Below are 17169 nucleotides of genomic sequence, written 5' to 3'. Positions count from 1 at the left end.
GTCTGGTGTCTCTCATCTTCCTCTTGACAATACCCCATAGATTCTCTATGGGGTTCAGGTCAGGCGAGTTTGCTGGCCAATCAAGTACAGTAACACCATGGTCATTGAACCAGCTTTTGGTACCTTTGGCAGTGTGGGCAGGTGCCAAGTCCTGCTGGAAAATGAAATCAGCATCTCCATAAAGCTTGTCAGCAGAAGGAAGCATTAAGTGTCTAAAAATTTCCTGTTAGATGGCTGCGTTGGCTGTGGACTTCAGAAAACACAGTGGACCAACACCAGCAGATGACATGGCAGCCCAAATCATCACACTGACTGTGGAAACTTCACACTGAACTTCGAGCAACATGGTTTATGTGCCTCTCCACTCTTCCTCCAGACTCTGGGACCTTGATTTCCAAATGAAATGCAAAATGTACTTTCATCTGAAAAGAGGACTTTGGACCACTAAGCAACACAGTGGCTTGACACGAGGAATGCAACATTTGTAGCCCATGCCTAGGATTCGTCTGTGCGTAGTGGCTCTTGATGCGCTGATGCCAGCCTCCGTCCACTCCTTGGGAAGCTCCCCCAAATTCTTGAATGGATTTTGCCTGACAATCCTCTCAAGGCTGCGGTTATCCCTTTTGCTGGTGCACATTTTCCTACCACACTTTTTCCTTCCACTCAACTTTCTATGAATATGCTGGGATACAGCACTCTGTGAACAACCAGCTTCTTTAGCAATTAACTTTTGTGGCTTACCCTCCTTGTGGAGGGTGTCAATGACTGTGACTTCTGGACATCTGTCAAGTCAGCAGTCTTCCCCATGATTGTGTAGCCGACTGAGAGACCATTTAAAGGCTCGGGAAACCTTTGCAGGTGTTTTGAGGTAATTAGCTGATCACGGTGTGACACCATGACTTTCCAATATTGAACTTTTTCACAATATTCTAATTTTCTGAGACATTGAATTTTGGGTTTTCATTATCTGTAAGCCATAATCATCAAAATTTCAAGAAATAAAGGCTTCAAACATTTCACTCTGTGTAATTAATCTATATAATATGTGGGTTTCACTTTCTGAAATGAGTGACAAAAAATATTGACCTTTTTCATGATATTCAATTTTTTTTAGATGTACCTGTGTATATATTCTATCTATCTATCTGTCTATCTATCTATCTATCTATTATTTGAGGCAGAACTTGATGATAACTTCTGCAGTATTCCTTTTAGAAGCAGAGAAATGTTGACTTGTGAAATATAAAAAAGCTAAAGAATTTCAGTTTGCTTGATACTACAAAATATTCCAAAGTAAGCATTAATTAATTAAATGCGTTTAGCAGTAAATGTCAAGGTAAATGCAAATTTCTGTCACTTTAGTATTCTTAGCACGTTATTTATTTATTTTTAGGTGGGCTTTTACATGTGCTTTTTGTAAATTCCACACGTTTGAAGATAAAGACATTGAGAACCACTTTGGAAGCACGTATCACAGAGAGACTCTTGACTATATACGACGGCAAGCCAAATTTGATGACAAGGTCATCAGTTTCTTGCATGTAAGACTTGATAAATTTTTTTTCTCTTGATGTTTTAGTCTGAATTTTTATTATATTTGTTGATGTACATTTACCCGATTCTAATATTGCACAGGATTGCATGGTTCACAAGTTTCATAAAACGGGAGGCAGAACTTGATGATAACTTCTGCAGTATTCCTTTTAGAAGCAGAGAAATGTTGACTTGTGAAATATAAAAAAGCTAAAGAATTTCAGTTTGCTTGATACTACAAAATATTCCAAAGTAAGCATTAATTAATTAAATACGTTTAGCAGTAAATGTCAAGGTAAATGCAAATTTCTGTCACTTTAGTATTCTTAGCACGTTATTTATTTATTTTTAGGTGGGCTTTTACATGTGCTTTTTGTAAATTCCACACGTTTGAAGATAAAGACATTGAGAACCACTTTGGAAGCACGTATCACAGAGAGACTCTTGACTATATACGACGGCAAGCCAAATTTGATGACAAGGTCATCAGTTTCTTGCATGTAAGACTTGATAAATTTTTTTTCTCTTGATGTTTTAGTCTGAATTTTTATTATATTTGTTGATGTACATTTACCCGATTCTAATATTGCACAGGATTGCATGGTTCACAAGTTTCATAAAACGGTCTCTACCCTACACAAACTTAAGTTTTCCTGTGGACGAAGCAAAGATGAATGGGCAAAGATAATGGAAGGTATGACTCTGCTCAAGCCAACATCACATAAATATGCATAATATGATAAACCAGTACAAGTATTTTTTGAACACTTGATGCTTTGAGGCTTTATCATCTTGCATACTACAAAGACAAATAATGACAGACTCTATTTAAACTTCTTGTTCTTACAGGGGTGACAGAAGATGACTACATGAGAAGGATGGAGGTGGTTTACTGTGTTGCATGTGACATTCACATTCCTGCGGTTTTCAGCTCTGTACAGCAACATCTTCATTCACTCACTCACCTTAAGAGCAAAGTGGTAACATGACTCTCTCCTCTCTTCTCTAAATATCATGAACTGTCGTTTTCATCTTATATATGGCCTTTTTCTCATTTTGTTTGTATGTCTTGTTTTTTTTTCACTCTCAAAGGCTTATAAGGAGCAGTTAAAAAGAGACAGCGCGGTCACAGCTAAAGCAATAATAAATAATGATAATGTGAAGGTGCGCTATGAGAAGTACATGAAGGTAATGACATTTGTGGCATATTGGAACACATTTAGAAAACAAGGTTTTTTGAAACAATATTTAATGGGATATGGTTTTGTTTTACAGGGAGAGGACCCATTTGCAATCGATGCCAATGACACAAGTTCTGATTCTCAGGATCCTGAGAAATCTGATGAGGCAGAGGAAGACGAAGAAAACAGTGACTCATAATAATGGACAAAGGAGTACTGAATGGAGAAAAAGAAACAAGAGGACAGGACTCTTTCTACTGTACTTTCTTGTTCTATAACTTCAAATGGTCATTCACATGACCTTGCAACACAAAAGGCCTAAGAATAATTTTGAGTTCGTAATTGTTTCACATTGATCCACACACGTGTAGGCTAGTTTTCCTCTGATAAAGTGTAGGCATTTTCTTCCTCTTTTTTTAAATTGTTGTATTCACAGTGCTGTCTGAGATGAATTGTGTCTACTAGGGCCATGTTGTACTGTGTTTGGAGTATCTGTGTGGATTTGTAGTAACAATATTTATCCACTGTTCCGAATGTTAAACTTTACAGCTTTATATTTAAAAGCAGATGTTAAATTTTGTTCCCTTTAATATTTGGGATTGGAAATTTGCCTTTTCACTGTTTGTTTTGAGATAGGGTGGTGTGTTGACCATTAAATTTTCACTTTAAACTAGATGTGCTTGCTGTGAGAATATATTTAACAGCTTTAATTATTCATTTTACCCATTCAAACTGTATGTATGACTTTTCTGCAAGAAGAATATTGGCAACAGCTACACTGGAAGTCCCTCTACTGGAGGAAACGGATAACATCTCTGAGCAACTTTAAAAGGATATATCTGTATGGGATGAAATCAAATTGGTTTGAAACATGAGGCTATATCTGTAGGACTATTGACACTGTATATAAGAAATTGATTTCCCATCATAAATGTTGCGTGCAATAACAAAATAGCACGATTGCAATTCAATTTGACTAAAGTTCATGTTCTTATTTTGTAAGTATATAAGCAACCAATAAGGCCAGTAGTTTTAAACCTAAACAGTATAAGGTTTACACTTTAAAACGTTGACTATATCTGCAAGAACCAATGAGGTTTGAGAACATTTTTCGCCTTTTCCCCTTTTATGGTTTCAGGCGTGCTTTAAGCTTAGCTTATGTAAACAACAAATGGATTTTCTGTCTGAAATGAAAGAATGAGAGGAAAAGCTTTTGAGTGAATTACGACTAAGATTTAGGTCTGCTTTTCACACAAAGCTCGAATGACATTGAGAAAACTTAGGATCACCCACACGAATCATATGGGCAACTTTTATTCTGTAAAATATGTAGCCTACTTTTTGTAGCATGGCAGTCAATCATCACCTCAACAACTTGTTTCATGGATGAAAACACGGGTTTAGAGAGACATGAAGGTGAGTAAATGGGATTAGTAATTTTTTTCTCTTGTTCTGGGGCACACAATAAATTCCTGATTAATTTGCTTTTTCCATACCCTTGATCAGGGATTTTCAGTCCATTAGTCGAAACTACAATGACCAATTAAAGGACCCCACAAAACTCAATATTGAAAATTATATAGTTCCACGATCTTGTTCTGGCTACTCTTCTCTTTTTTGGTCCTTGTCTTATATATCTGCACAGCAGTGGCGAGGCCAGAATTTTTCAAGTGAGTGGACCTTGGTGCCTTTGGCTTTTGGCTGAAAAAGAAAAAGGCCAAAAATATGAGCTGAAAATATATGCCTAAACGGAAAAATATGACTAGATAATTTGATGTTAAGCATAGTATATAACAGATAGGCTGGTCATATTGAAAATATCTCAACTAGCAGAATACAAGCATAATTGTTTCAGGACATCAAACACTACCAAATACACGTGAACAGTATAGGCTATACATGCGACTTTTGGGCTGTGTTTTGGTTTGTAGCTTTACCAAACACTAGCAAACCATAGCAGATTGACAGCTCTTGCATTTACCATTTGCCATAGAATAGCCTAGAAGTGCACAACTGGAAGATCAACACTCATACACCGGGATTGTATTCATTTTTTACTAGGGTTGTGCGATATTGAGTATGATATCTTGATATTTTCTGGGATTTTATCAATAACAATTAGATAATTAGACAAGACAATTAAATAATTAGAGTGTTTTGCCCGCATGAGTGTTGCTGAGTGTGTTATTGTGCTGGTATCTTAAGGACTACCATGGACAGCTGACTCCTAAAGTTTCTGTTATTCTTCATATTCTGTGGTGATCAGTTTACAGCAGTGATAGAAATTAATCTTTTCTGATAAGTTTAAATTAATTTTTTACCTTTTATGGGCATTTTTTCCCCTTTATACAGCCATTTTTTTTCTAAAAGTGTGCATCACCTTTTGAGTCAAATTTTTACATTTAATCAGTCAATTAGAATAATAAGACATTTGGGCTGTAAGCAAGCAAATGAAATCAGTATTGACAAAATGTATCTTTGCAATGCAGAGGAAACACACAAGCTACATTAGAAGGGGTATTTAGATGTATTTACACACTGTTTAATGCAGCTCAGAGGGACATGGAATACCTGCAGTTACAAATGCATGAATAATGTTTTGATATTTTAAACATAAAACGCTAAAAAACTGATGTTTGAAATTATAAAAAAAATGAAAAGATACTTTAAATGTGAAATTAAACTCTCAGTAGATGGCAGCAAGTCACTGTTAATAAGTGAGTCATTGCGATTGAACTGAATCATTTAAACTGTTGATTCATTCAGGAACGAAACACCGTCATGTTGCTCAGAGACGCAAAACAGTGCTGTAGCTGTGTTTGCAATTATTTTTTTGTTGCCGAAATAGAGCAAAAACAGGCAAATATGCTGTTTAAAACGTAAGTCTCTTAATTAACTTCTTGTTTATTGAACTGTTGTAAAAATCAATATCACATTTGTAATCATGCTGATTTTTGGAGAAAAAAACGTCACTCTTCGTGTGATATTGATTAACTATATGAAATTATACATTTTCGGCCCCATATATTGAATTTTGTGATCATTCTAAATCATGGGTCTCCAACCTTTTTGTGAGTGAGGGCTCCTATATATTGATATCTTGCCATTAATAAACATTAATGATTTCTCGCAAGCATTTTAAAACATTTTATCAATCCAGGAAAATTTTCCAGAAAGATTTATAAAAATAGGCTATCATACAATATTGATATTTATCATGATATTCATTTACCATTAATGGGAAAGGAAATGCGTTCCACATGTTTGTTAGACCTTGAGAATATAACTGTTCACAATGAAATTCCACAGAGGAGCTACATTTTAATTTAGGGCCCCATGAAATGCGTTTTATTTTTCCCTAAATTCTGTGTTTTCCATTTGATTTCTTATGGATTCTGTTTTATGATTCAGTACAAATTTATTTTAAAAAATGGTGTCTAGTGAAATGAATTAATAAAACTTTAACAATTTAATTAATCCTTTGAAATGTAATCAAATGAAAATCAATTGCAAAACATTAAAAAAAAAATTATTATTTTTTTTTTTTATCAGACATGATGCTGCACAACAGAACTGTATAAATTATTATTAATAAAAATAACTTGGTTGCATGCTATTCCTTAAAAATAATAATAATATTATTATTATTAATTTGAGAATTGCATTGTAGTATACAGTAGTAATATATTCAGTTATAATTTCAAGATAAACCGGACTTTTATTTTGACTGTTTGTCGTGAAGGTCTTTCAGTTTTAGTTTTAGTTTCAGCATGTATTTGATGGTAATTTTTCTCGAATGAAACTGCATAAAGCTGGTGAAGTGACTCTCAGAGCAGCTCTAAAGATGAAGTGCATGTGTTCATGTCCTCATATATTGAGATGCAGATGCTGAAAACACCACGAGTCACGTGTGTTTGAGTTGGGTATCAGATGAAACTACTCCACGCATTCACATAGACACAGAACATGCAGACTTATTAGCGACATGCACTGGTTGCTGTAACATTTATTTCTGTTGTGTGATAGGATGTTAGATTAATCCATATTGAGTAAAAATGTCCAGAGCTTATCATCGTTATTAACATTCATTTTATCATAATCTCGATATGATATCATTTATCGCCCGATGCTAATTTAGGCGATTTATAGAATTATACACGTTTATAGAACGTGCTTGGCAGGCGACTCAGAGACTCCATGCGGGCTACCAGGTGCCCACGGGCACCACGTTGGTGACCACTGTTCTAAATGCATTTTAATAGACTGAATCATGCAGTGAAAGAACGCACTTTAAATGCATACACACACTAGTCTAACCCACTACATCATGTAATGTATGTGTGCACTCTGTAGGTGTGTTTTGTTAGGTTTTTTTTGTGATATATTCGATAATGTCAAATCACACAACGTTAAAACAACAATTACGATATATATCGCACACCTCTGTTCTTTACATAAATATATTGGGTGGAAAAGCTGTCAATCTGAGTGGGTCAGTGCCACCCTGGCCCTTATGTAGCCTCACCACTGCTGCACAGAGGCTTGCCTACCAGTGGCCTCAATTTAGACTTGGCAAGCCTGCTTGTAATAGTCTGCCTGTGAAGGTCATGATACTAGTTGTCTGAAATCTTTTCGTCTGCTCCAGTGTTTTAAGGGGCCTCGGCCTGACGCTTATCTGATCTGACAGAGAGGCCTGTTATGGCCATCCCATCATACTGATTTCACAGGTTACTTTATAAGAAGCATAATTTGTTTCTTTGCATCATGCTACAATAGTCAGTTTAAAATTCACTGTGTCTGCTGGAGATAGACGGCATGTTTATAGAATAGAGACATAAAGTGTCTGTTTTGACATTTCTAACCCTCTAATACTGGGACTCAACGTGAGGTGGGTACAGTTGTAGGTAAATTTAAAAAGTGACTAAACCTTATTACTTTAATGACTGTTCATACTGAAGCACTGTGACTCATTATTAGGTCTGAAATGACACAAATTAACAATGGAAACACATTTGCCTAACAGAAAAAAATAGAAATAAAAACTTATATTATATTAAATGCACCAGTTCAGCTAAAATCTGGAGGTACTTGTGTTGCCTGTGTAAGGGGTTCCCTTGTCCTCATTGCAGAAAAGAGGGTTTCCTGAGGTTTCTGATTGGCTGGAAGTTGAGTAGTCGTTGAAGTGATGTCTTGGGAAGCCAATGGTTGGCCGTTGGCTGAAGATGCGGAATTGTGGGCTGGTTGAAGTTTTGAGGTGGTCACAGACTCGAGGTGAACTCAGAGACACGGTGTTGCGGCAAAACTTAACTCAGAACACGGAACTCTCAACGGAAAAGAAAAGAAATTAAAGTAGAAGAATAGAAGTAACGAGACTAGATGGTTTTTCTTCTCATCGTGTCTAAGTAGCAGCGGGCGTGCAGGTTGAAGCACGCTGGAACGGCGCTCAAAGAACTCACGGGTTCAAATTCAAATTTGAAATTTTCGAATTCAAAAACAGTGGCAAAAAGCATGGCTAAAAGCGATGACTAAAAGCATAATTTGATAGTGTCCTGAGTATTTAAACCGGGCTGTTGGACACATCCCAAATGGTGTCTTGACCAATTAGACATTGTCTTAGCTCGGGATGTTGCAGTGTTTCTCCTCCCAACACATAAATCAACATGTTATCTTATCAGTCACATGGTCACAATATAATGTATTTTACAAAATATTGAGTGATAGAAACGTTTAAAGCATGAATTTTCAAACTCGTACATATCCAAAATGAATATAATCCTATAACCTATTCAATTATTCAAAATACATACTCAATAAGTAATTAGGATGGCTAAAAGCGATGACTAAAAGCATAATTTGATAGTGTCCTGAGTATTTAAACCGGGCTGTTGGACACATCCCAAATGGTGTCTTGACCAATTAGACATTGTCTTAGCTCGGGATGTTGCAGTGTTTCTCCTCCCAACACATAAATCAACATGTTATCTTATCAGTCACATGGTCCGAATTTTCCCGCTCTTGCAGAATATAATTTGGACATGATTTCTATAACCAGAATATAATGTATTTTACAAAATATTGAGTGATAGAAACGTTTAAAGCATGAATTTTCAAACTCGTACATATCCAAAATGAATATAATCCTATAACCTATTCAATTATTCAAAATACATACTCAATAAGTAATTAGGACACAATAGTCCAATGTTGAGGATACATAAATGATATAGAGTTATGCATAGAAGTGAAAGTTGCTCAAAAGTCCTTTCAGCATCATTTTGGGCATATATACATGTAAAGTCAGTCTCTCTGCATTCTGTGAAGTGAGAATGTGTTCTGTGAAGACCAAAGAGGATAAAAGGTCTCATAAGGAATCTCAGTCTGGTTCTTGTCCTCTAGGTGGGGGGGAAGTCAATCCAAATAGCGGGTGATCGTGATTACTATCATGGATTTACATGTGATGGTCATGCTGTGCATCTCTTTGACCATCAATCTTGATTACTTGCCCCAAAATTGACAATCTCCTTCCTGAGTTGGAATTGTCAATAAGTGTTCTTTTGTTTAATGTTGAAAGACTCGTGACGCCAGGATCTGATTTACGAACATCCTGTTGTCTTGGGCCTCTTTGTGGATTTCGGCGCTTTGGGTTGTTCAACACCAATCTGATCAAATCTTAAATTGTCTGATTCGCTCTGATACCCTACAGTGCTAACATTAGCACATGCTTTAACTGCACCATAGAAATGATTTTTTGCAGAGCTTTAAATATAAACGTTTACCAATAGCCTAAAAGCATTGTATGGGTCAAAATCAATGATTTTTCTTTTATGCCAAAATCATTAGGATATTAAGTAAAGATCATGTTCCGTAGAGATATTTTGTAGAATTTCTACTGTAAATATATCAAAACTTAATTTTTGATTAGTAATATGCATTGCTAAGAACTTCATTTGGACAGCTTTAAAGATGATTTTCTCAATATTTAGATTTTTTGCACTCTCGGATTCCAAATTTTCAAATAGTTGTATCCCAGCCAAATATTGTCGTATCAAACCATATCAAACTAACAAACCATACATCAATGGAAAGCATATTTATTCAGCTTTCAGATGGTGTGTAAATCTCAATTTCACAAAATGTACCCTTATGATTGGTTTTGTGGTCCAGAGTCACAGGGTTTTTCTGTTTTAAAATTTCATGTTTAATTCAACGTGCCACTTACCTTTTATTTGTAATTGTTTGTGAAATTTACTGGAATTTTTGAGTGAAAATTGGTTCTACATTAAATGTGTATGCAGACAAGTGACAGATTGTAAAAAAATGCTTGTTGATATTACATTAGACAAGACCAAAAAAGCTACTTTTGGTATATAAAGATGTTAAGTGTTGCCTTTGAGTCGAGGGCAAGTGTTTTCTGCTCTAGATGCTGAAGCTCCAATTTTAATTGGACATTAAACCCAGTGAGAGATTGATTGTAAAACTTTTATCTAGGGTATGGCCTTGGATTTATTTGTGTCTGTGTGTATGTTTATGTGTGTGTGTGTGTGTGTTGCCCAAGGGAAAAGAGCACAAATCCAGAACTGGCACTTTGTAAGCACTTGCACAGATGATGAGCAGTAATTATGCTTTAATGATTTCTTTAGGGCATCTCCCCCTCCCTCGCTCCCTCACTAGCTCTCTCTCTCAGTGTCTTTCTTCTTACTCACTCCCCCTAAATTAAGACTTATTTTGAAAACATTTGGTGATGAAATGCTGCTTAAGTCCTCTAATTGCCACATGCGGGCATTTTCGTTGGCATCTTTGATGTCATATGCCCCTGCCTGGGTACCGATTGGTGCTTATTGGCTGTAATTGGGACAAGTTGTTTTAAAAAGGGCATCCGCTGCATGACTTTGATGGCAGCAGTGGCCTCGCCATTGCTCAGAGTGGAGGAACCCTTCCCCAGCATGCACCCATGAGCACTAAGGCCCTGAGGTTGTCACCACAAAGTGACAGATGTCCTGATAGGATCTGGCTGAGAATTTGGCCCCCGCCTGGCTTGTTAGTACACATGGTTCAAGGGAAGAGAACTGTTGGTTGTTTTAATAACTGTTACTTGTATTCTTCTGAGGCCTCCATCTTTCCCACCCTCTGTTCCTTGCTCATTCTTCGCCGACTTTCTCGCCCTCCCGTCTGTCTCTTCTTTTTCTCCTCCTAAGAGGTGTTTTAAACCCTTCGTAGCTGCTCTCCGATTTTGAGCTCTGTTCTCGTTCTCTCCCTGAGGTGCTGGTCTTGTCATGTCAAGGGTTCAGTGCCATCCGAATGTTTTTAAAGCTCCATTTTCGCTCTGCACTGCCCCCCTGCTTGTCACATGAAGATGAGGCTGGTGTCCTGGAGTACACACCTGGCACTCTCAGTCCCTCACAATCCCCCATCAACCCTAAGCAGCCCTCTTGAGAGCGGCCCGTCCTTTTAGGTTTTTTCCACAGGTAAAATTGTGAAAAACCTTGCTAGGCCCCCGGTTCCCCCAGAGGTAAAATCTATAATGGAGTTTTGATTCAAGCTACAAGGGCCTTGAAAATTGACTGCTTGAACCACACAGCTGCCTTTCAGAAGGTCAGCGCTGCGCAGAGACAAGAGAAAATCATTGGCCCAAACAGGGCTGGAAAATGCCAGAACAGCTCTCTACAAATTACACACCAGCAGGGCACCATGCAGAAATGCATTTTTTCCCCAGCAGTAACTTTTATTTGTGCAGTATGGCTTCTTAAACTTTCACATTTTTCAACATAAATGATTCAGAATGTAAACTTATTGAATTATGGAACTTCCAAACTAATAACAGTTTTCATGCATGCAGCGCTCCACTCTCACTCTGTGTTTTGATATCCTTTGATGATTGTCTGAGGCCAGAAAGCTGGAGTTGCTATAAAGAGAATATTTTTATTGGTCTCAAAATGTGACTTGTAATATACCAGCGTCTCTATTAGCTGAAAATATTTTGTACTAGTAGCAAAAGACAGAGGGCGCTATAGTATAGCGTTGCAGTATTCAGCAGCAGAGGTTTTTGAACATATTCAAAGATTTATTTCAGTGTCAGTCAAGGCTTTTGTCATTTGATGTCAACTGACACATAACTGTTCTCTTTTGTAAAGCTCTTGTTATATTCCATCTTATGTCACACTGCCATAGCAGGAGGGAATTCTATCCATTTATCCGGATGATCACTAAATCCAAACATCAAACAAGCACAATATTGTTTTTTAATCAATTCAATTGAATCTATTTCATTAACAAAATTAATTACATCTGTATGTGAAACCCTAAATGATATTACACTTCAACTTAATATTTCACAACTGAAAATATTTAGTAATGAATCCTCGTAAAAAGCCCTCATCCTTCTCCCGAACTAGGTGTTGATATGAAGAGTCAAACATGGCATTAAATTTCCATTGCTGCTGGAATCTAAGACAATCATTGCTTTATCATCAAATTGACTGAGATAAACTGAGAATTCCTGACTTACAATTCGCCGTCTCACATCACCGATGGCAATTGCATGTTTGTTAGAAGAAATAAAAAAACACCTGCCAAGAGTACTCATTACATCCTGTCAGGACCCTTTGAAATTAAAGCTACCTGACAGTTAAACTCAGCTTCTGACAGAAGCAAACTTGTTGAATTCCCACAGAAGTTAATACTCTAAATACTCGTTGTTGCAATCAGTTAAACATCCCCGGGAGGCTCAACAGAGTTTCCCTTTGAACAAATACCCGAGGGAGGCCAGCCTGGGACAGCGCCAGAACCTACAGGTCTTAACGGCAGGTGCTTCTGGGAGTTTATGTAATGAAACAATTGGTAATTTCTCCCGCATCTGTTGGGAGAAAAGATGTAGAAAATGAGAGGAGAGAAAGAGTTGAGAGTGTGTTTTAAGTAAGAATCTTTATCTGGGCTTAATTTCCCATGCTTGAGCAGAGTGGAGGATTTTTTTCCTCCTTACAGATCTTTTTGTCAGATCCTGCCTACCCAAGATAGACCCAGGGGCACTCTAAGAACATACACATCACCTAGATTTGCCTTCCAGCCCACTTCCCTCTCCAGCGATCGTTCCCTCGATCCCCGACGGCTTCTTTGTGGAGCAAAGACGAGAGAACGTTTTAGAAATCAAATTTCACTTTGTCGGGGGAACCTGGAACAGACTCTAATTTGAATAGATTTAATAGAGCATAAGTGTTGCAAATACATAGTCACACATCTCCCCAGATTACTGAAAGTTTGCACAAAAGAAAGCTTTAAAGAGACGTTGAAATGACATCTCCTGTTAATGCGGTGCCAGTGGAATAGTGTATTTATGGGAAATTGCCTGCATTATTGTGAAGTAATCGTAGACTTGCTTTAAACGTATTTCCTATGACCACACCTCCACTTAATCATATTCCCACTTTGTTTTTTCATCTTTATTTAAAAATATAGTGACTTTAATGCACTTTTTCTATGACAAGTAACTAAGAGTGGCGGATATGATAATGAAAAAAAAAAACTTGATCAATTAAAATGACTTTTTTTATTATTATTCCTTTGAAATATTTCTTAAATATTTTTTTAACAAAACAGCTTCATTGTTTACAAATCCAAATGTTGTCTAAATGCAGAAAAAAACCCCTGCACCTCATTACAGTATGTCAAGGTCAATTAATCTCTTAAAATATCAGATCATTTGACATTTTTATGGCAAGTTAAGGATATTTCAGGTTGTAATTTCAGACTATTTATGTCAGACTATTTATAAAAAAAAATACAGTAATTAACTTGCACATGTTAACTATTTATTTATTTGAATTTTATTTTAATCATGGACAGTCTTATGTAATTGCCCCCTCTTTGTATTCTGAACTGTAATTCTAAATTCTGGTAGGTTAGAGTGTTTTTTGTCTTGATTGCTCACTCATAAACACCTCAACGCCTCTGTTCTCTTTAAAGCATTCCTCTTGTTTGTCACGCTGGCATGCTGACAGACTTGTGGCCTATTGGGGGATTTAATAGTGCACAGGTTATCATAAGGATGAGTCAGTCTACTGAGACACAAGGGATATGGAAGTGGTCTACAGAGAAAGATGTGGGCTGGGGGAGGGAGTGTTGATGTGGGGGTTTGGAGGAGATGCACGTAGGTAGTGTATTCCTCCATCCCTCAGCACCTTGCCTGCGTTGACCAGAGTGTCCATCAGTGTGGTCTCTCGAGTGCAGTAGGAACAGCAGTGCTGGCAAAAATAAAAAACACACCCCAAGAAAGTGCTTTTTTCATGGCCGGAATAGGAGTGATGGATTGGGTTAGCATGAGCACACAATGCATTTGTTACAGAAAGAAAGAGAAAACAAGGTCTGGCAGAAAAACCCTCCACTGGCAGTTGGCACTGAAATATGTAATGATGAACAAGAATGGGTTAAAAATAATGAATGAATGAATATTTGGATATTAGTATTTAAGATTTCATGTATCTCATTTGCAAATACATTGGTTTCATTATAAGCATATGTTTGACTTTTTCAATAACACATGGGTTGTTTGTCCTTGAATTGATATCTGACTTAACGTGGCCCTCTGTGTTTTGCATGCATCTTCTGACCTTCGTCGCCCATAAAATGTAATTATTTGTGGTTACTGATAGATGTGAAACATGTTCTCCTGAGATTTGGCTACCTGCCAATTTGAAGGGAGCGATTCTGAGAGCATAAAATATGAACCACCTTTCTGTGCAATAATTGTCCCAATTTCCTTTGAAGAAGGCAATCGTCCTGGATGTTCACCAAGACCTTATTTAGGGATATCCTTTTTTCCATCTAGGTTATATTAATTAATGCATGCCTTAGCTCAAATTAGCCCTCTGAGGAGCAATAACTCAAATTCTTGTATTTATGTAAGTAATAGGCCAAAAAAAACATGCTAAACTGAAATAATTATGCAGTCCAACACTTAGCTTTGAGAATAAACTGCTTGAGAAACCTTATAAAATATGAATGTGTTTAGGGTGCAAATTTGTAAAATATTTATAGTATTGGTGGGGCACAGCAGTTAAGTCGGCAGTCAACTTCAATAATTACTATTAATAAATTCAACTTTTTCACTGAATTTATTGTTACTCATTTATTTGTGAAATGTGTCAATGTTTATAACAATAACTATTGATCTGTAAGGTAATCTTGGGAATGCTGGAAGTGCAGAATTCTGTCTTGGAACGCAGTGCTCAGTTGTGATGTGAGAACTCAAGGAGACTGCATGAGACTCAGCAAGAAGCCCCCATGGGGACTGATCTTATGTCAGGAGATTGCAGATTTTTACGCTAAAGAAGCTACTCAATCTCTCCAAAGACTGAATTATTAAAGGCCCTGTATGTTTTTCAAAGGCTGGGTTTAGCTTTTAGATGAGCGTGTGTGTGTGTGTGTGGGGGGGGGGGGGGATTCATACTGGATCATATCTGTCCCACCCCCACCTCTACAATTCTCTCTATACTTGCTCAAATGGCCCTTTACTTTCTAAGCATGCTTTTACTGCCTTTGAAGAGTTATTTTTGTTGATGAAAAGGATATGCCGGCTTGGTAAAGTGAACTGTGGTGATTCGTTCACTCGTTTAATACTCCTCCCTCCTAGGTTTGGTTCATAAATTTATTATCAGTAAAGTATACGAGCAGTCTCAAGCCTTAGTGAGGCCTGGAAGCTAAGTGTTGCTGATGTGAAAAGATTGAGAGCCAAACAGAACAAGAGAGGGAGCAAAGAGGTGAAGGGTAGGAAGAGAGGGAAAGAAGAAAGTGTGTTCTGGTTAGTGCATTATCTTTGACTGACTGACGACCGGGTGTGAAGTATAAAGCTTCATCGATGACTTTCTTCATTGTGAGCTGTAGGAGAGCAACCTGGCTTTAGTGTGTGTTCATTACTGAATGCTGTAGCTGATTAATTCCCATTGGACACACACTCTCACAACACTTTGAAGTTAACAAGTTTATCTGCCTGAATAGTCACTTGCATATTAACTTTAACTCTTTTTTTAAATATATATATATATTTTAAATAATATTTCACCCAGGGATGGGCAAAGATACATCAAAATGTATTTTAAAATAGAATACCAAATACCTTAATTTTAAGTGTATCAAAATAAACTACAAAATACAGCAACCACACCAAGTATCAAAATAAACTACTGTATTTTTGTATTTTAAAAATACTTGAAATTTCTTCACAAACCTTCCATCAATTGGCCTATTTGATCTATCTCTTCACCAATACACTGATGTTTGTGAACAATGTTTGATAGCAACAGATTTTCTCTGCCTGAGTCATGCAATAAATATGACATATGCAACCAGTTAACAGATCAAATATTCACATATCCCTGTGGTTAGTTTTAAAGTAACCAACAATTTAATGTTTAACAGTTTGCAAATGACTCATAATTGTATCCTAATTTAGTTACATGGTGTTTGGTAACAAAGGGCCTACATTGTATCAGCAGCACCGACTCAATGACAAACAAGACAACTGATGGCACCTGTATTCATAGCAACTAGTTTCTAACTACTTAATCATTTGATTGTTAGTCATAAATATAATAATATATTATGTGTCAGGCAGTCATTCATGCAATGGTATGTAAAATCATGATCCTATTTAAACAGCTACTTCAATTAGGGTACATATTCAGAAATCAAATATTTATTTATCAATCACTGGTCACCTATTTGGAAGTTGAAAACAAACATTTTAGCATTACAACAATTATTAAATGATCAATATGTTTTGATTTTAAATGTAGCCAGAAATGTAATCAGAAAGTAGCAACAGAAATTGTCAATGAGTATTAACCCAACTCCATCCACTGAATCTGTTGAGAGCCATAAAAGTATAAAGGACATACACATATACACTTATAATAAGTGCAATTGCACCGAGCACATCACATTCTATTACTCATTCATCCATGCTTCCTTTTGAATGAAGGAATTAATAATTCCTGCCCACTAAAAGCTGCACGGATATATTTGCTTTCCACAACAGGCCTATCTACAGGTGCATCTCAATAAATTAGAATGTGAATTTAGTGAATTGTTGGCCTTCTGGAAAGTATATTCATTTACTGTACATGTACTCAATACTTGGTAGGGGCTCCTTTTGCTTTAATTACTGCCTCAATTCGGCGTGGCATGGAGGTGGTCATTTTGTGGCACTGCTGAGGTGGTATGGAAGCCCAAGTTTCTTTGACAGTGGCCTTCAGCTCATCTGCATTTTTTGGTCTCTTGTTTCTCATTTTCCTCTTGACAATACCCCATAGATTCTCTAAGGGGTTCAGGTCTGGTGAGTTTGCTGGCCAGTCAAGCACACCAACACCATGGTCATTTAACCAACTTTTGGTGCTTTTGGCAGTGTGGGCAGGTGCCAAATCCTGCTGGAAAATGAAATCAGCATATTCAAAAAGCTGGTCAG

The 17169-nt window shown here is 36.9% G+C and overlaps 1 protein-coding gene across 1 annotated transcript in view; it reads left to right on the top strand.

Moving 5' to 3' along the window:
• LOC107555393 (DBIRD complex subunit ZNF326-like) overlaps positions 1 to 3131 on the top strand; it is a 6314-nt gene extending 3183 nt beyond the window's left edge. The window contains exons 9-13 of the mRNA XM_016238170.1: positions 1394 to 1541; positions 2128 to 2227; positions 2383 to 2513; positions 2626 to 2721; positions 2809 to 3131. Of these exons, the coding sequence (XP_016093656.1) occupies positions 1394 to 1541; positions 2128 to 2227; positions 2383 to 2513; positions 2626 to 2721; positions 2809 to 2913 (580 nt within the window). The 3' untranslated portion in view covers positions 2914 to 3131. The remainder of the gene's footprint in view (positions 1 to 1393; positions 1542 to 2127; positions 2228 to 2382; positions 2514 to 2625; positions 2722 to 2808) is intronic.
• The last annotated feature ends 14038 nt before the right edge of the window (positions 3132 to 17169 follow it).

This window comes from Sinocyclocheilus grahami, unplaced genomic scaffold (genome assembly GCF_001515645.1).
Source record: "Sinocyclocheilus grahami isolate Dianchi unplaced genomic scaffold, SAMN03320097.WGS_v1.1 scaffold533.1, whole genome shotgun sequence".
In the NCBI taxonomy this organism is placed as follows: domain Eukaryota; kingdom Metazoa; phylum Chordata; class Actinopteri; order Cypriniformes; family Cyprinidae; genus Sinocyclocheilus; species Sinocyclocheilus grahami.
This window is presented reverse-complemented; position numbering and strand designations above follow the sequence as displayed.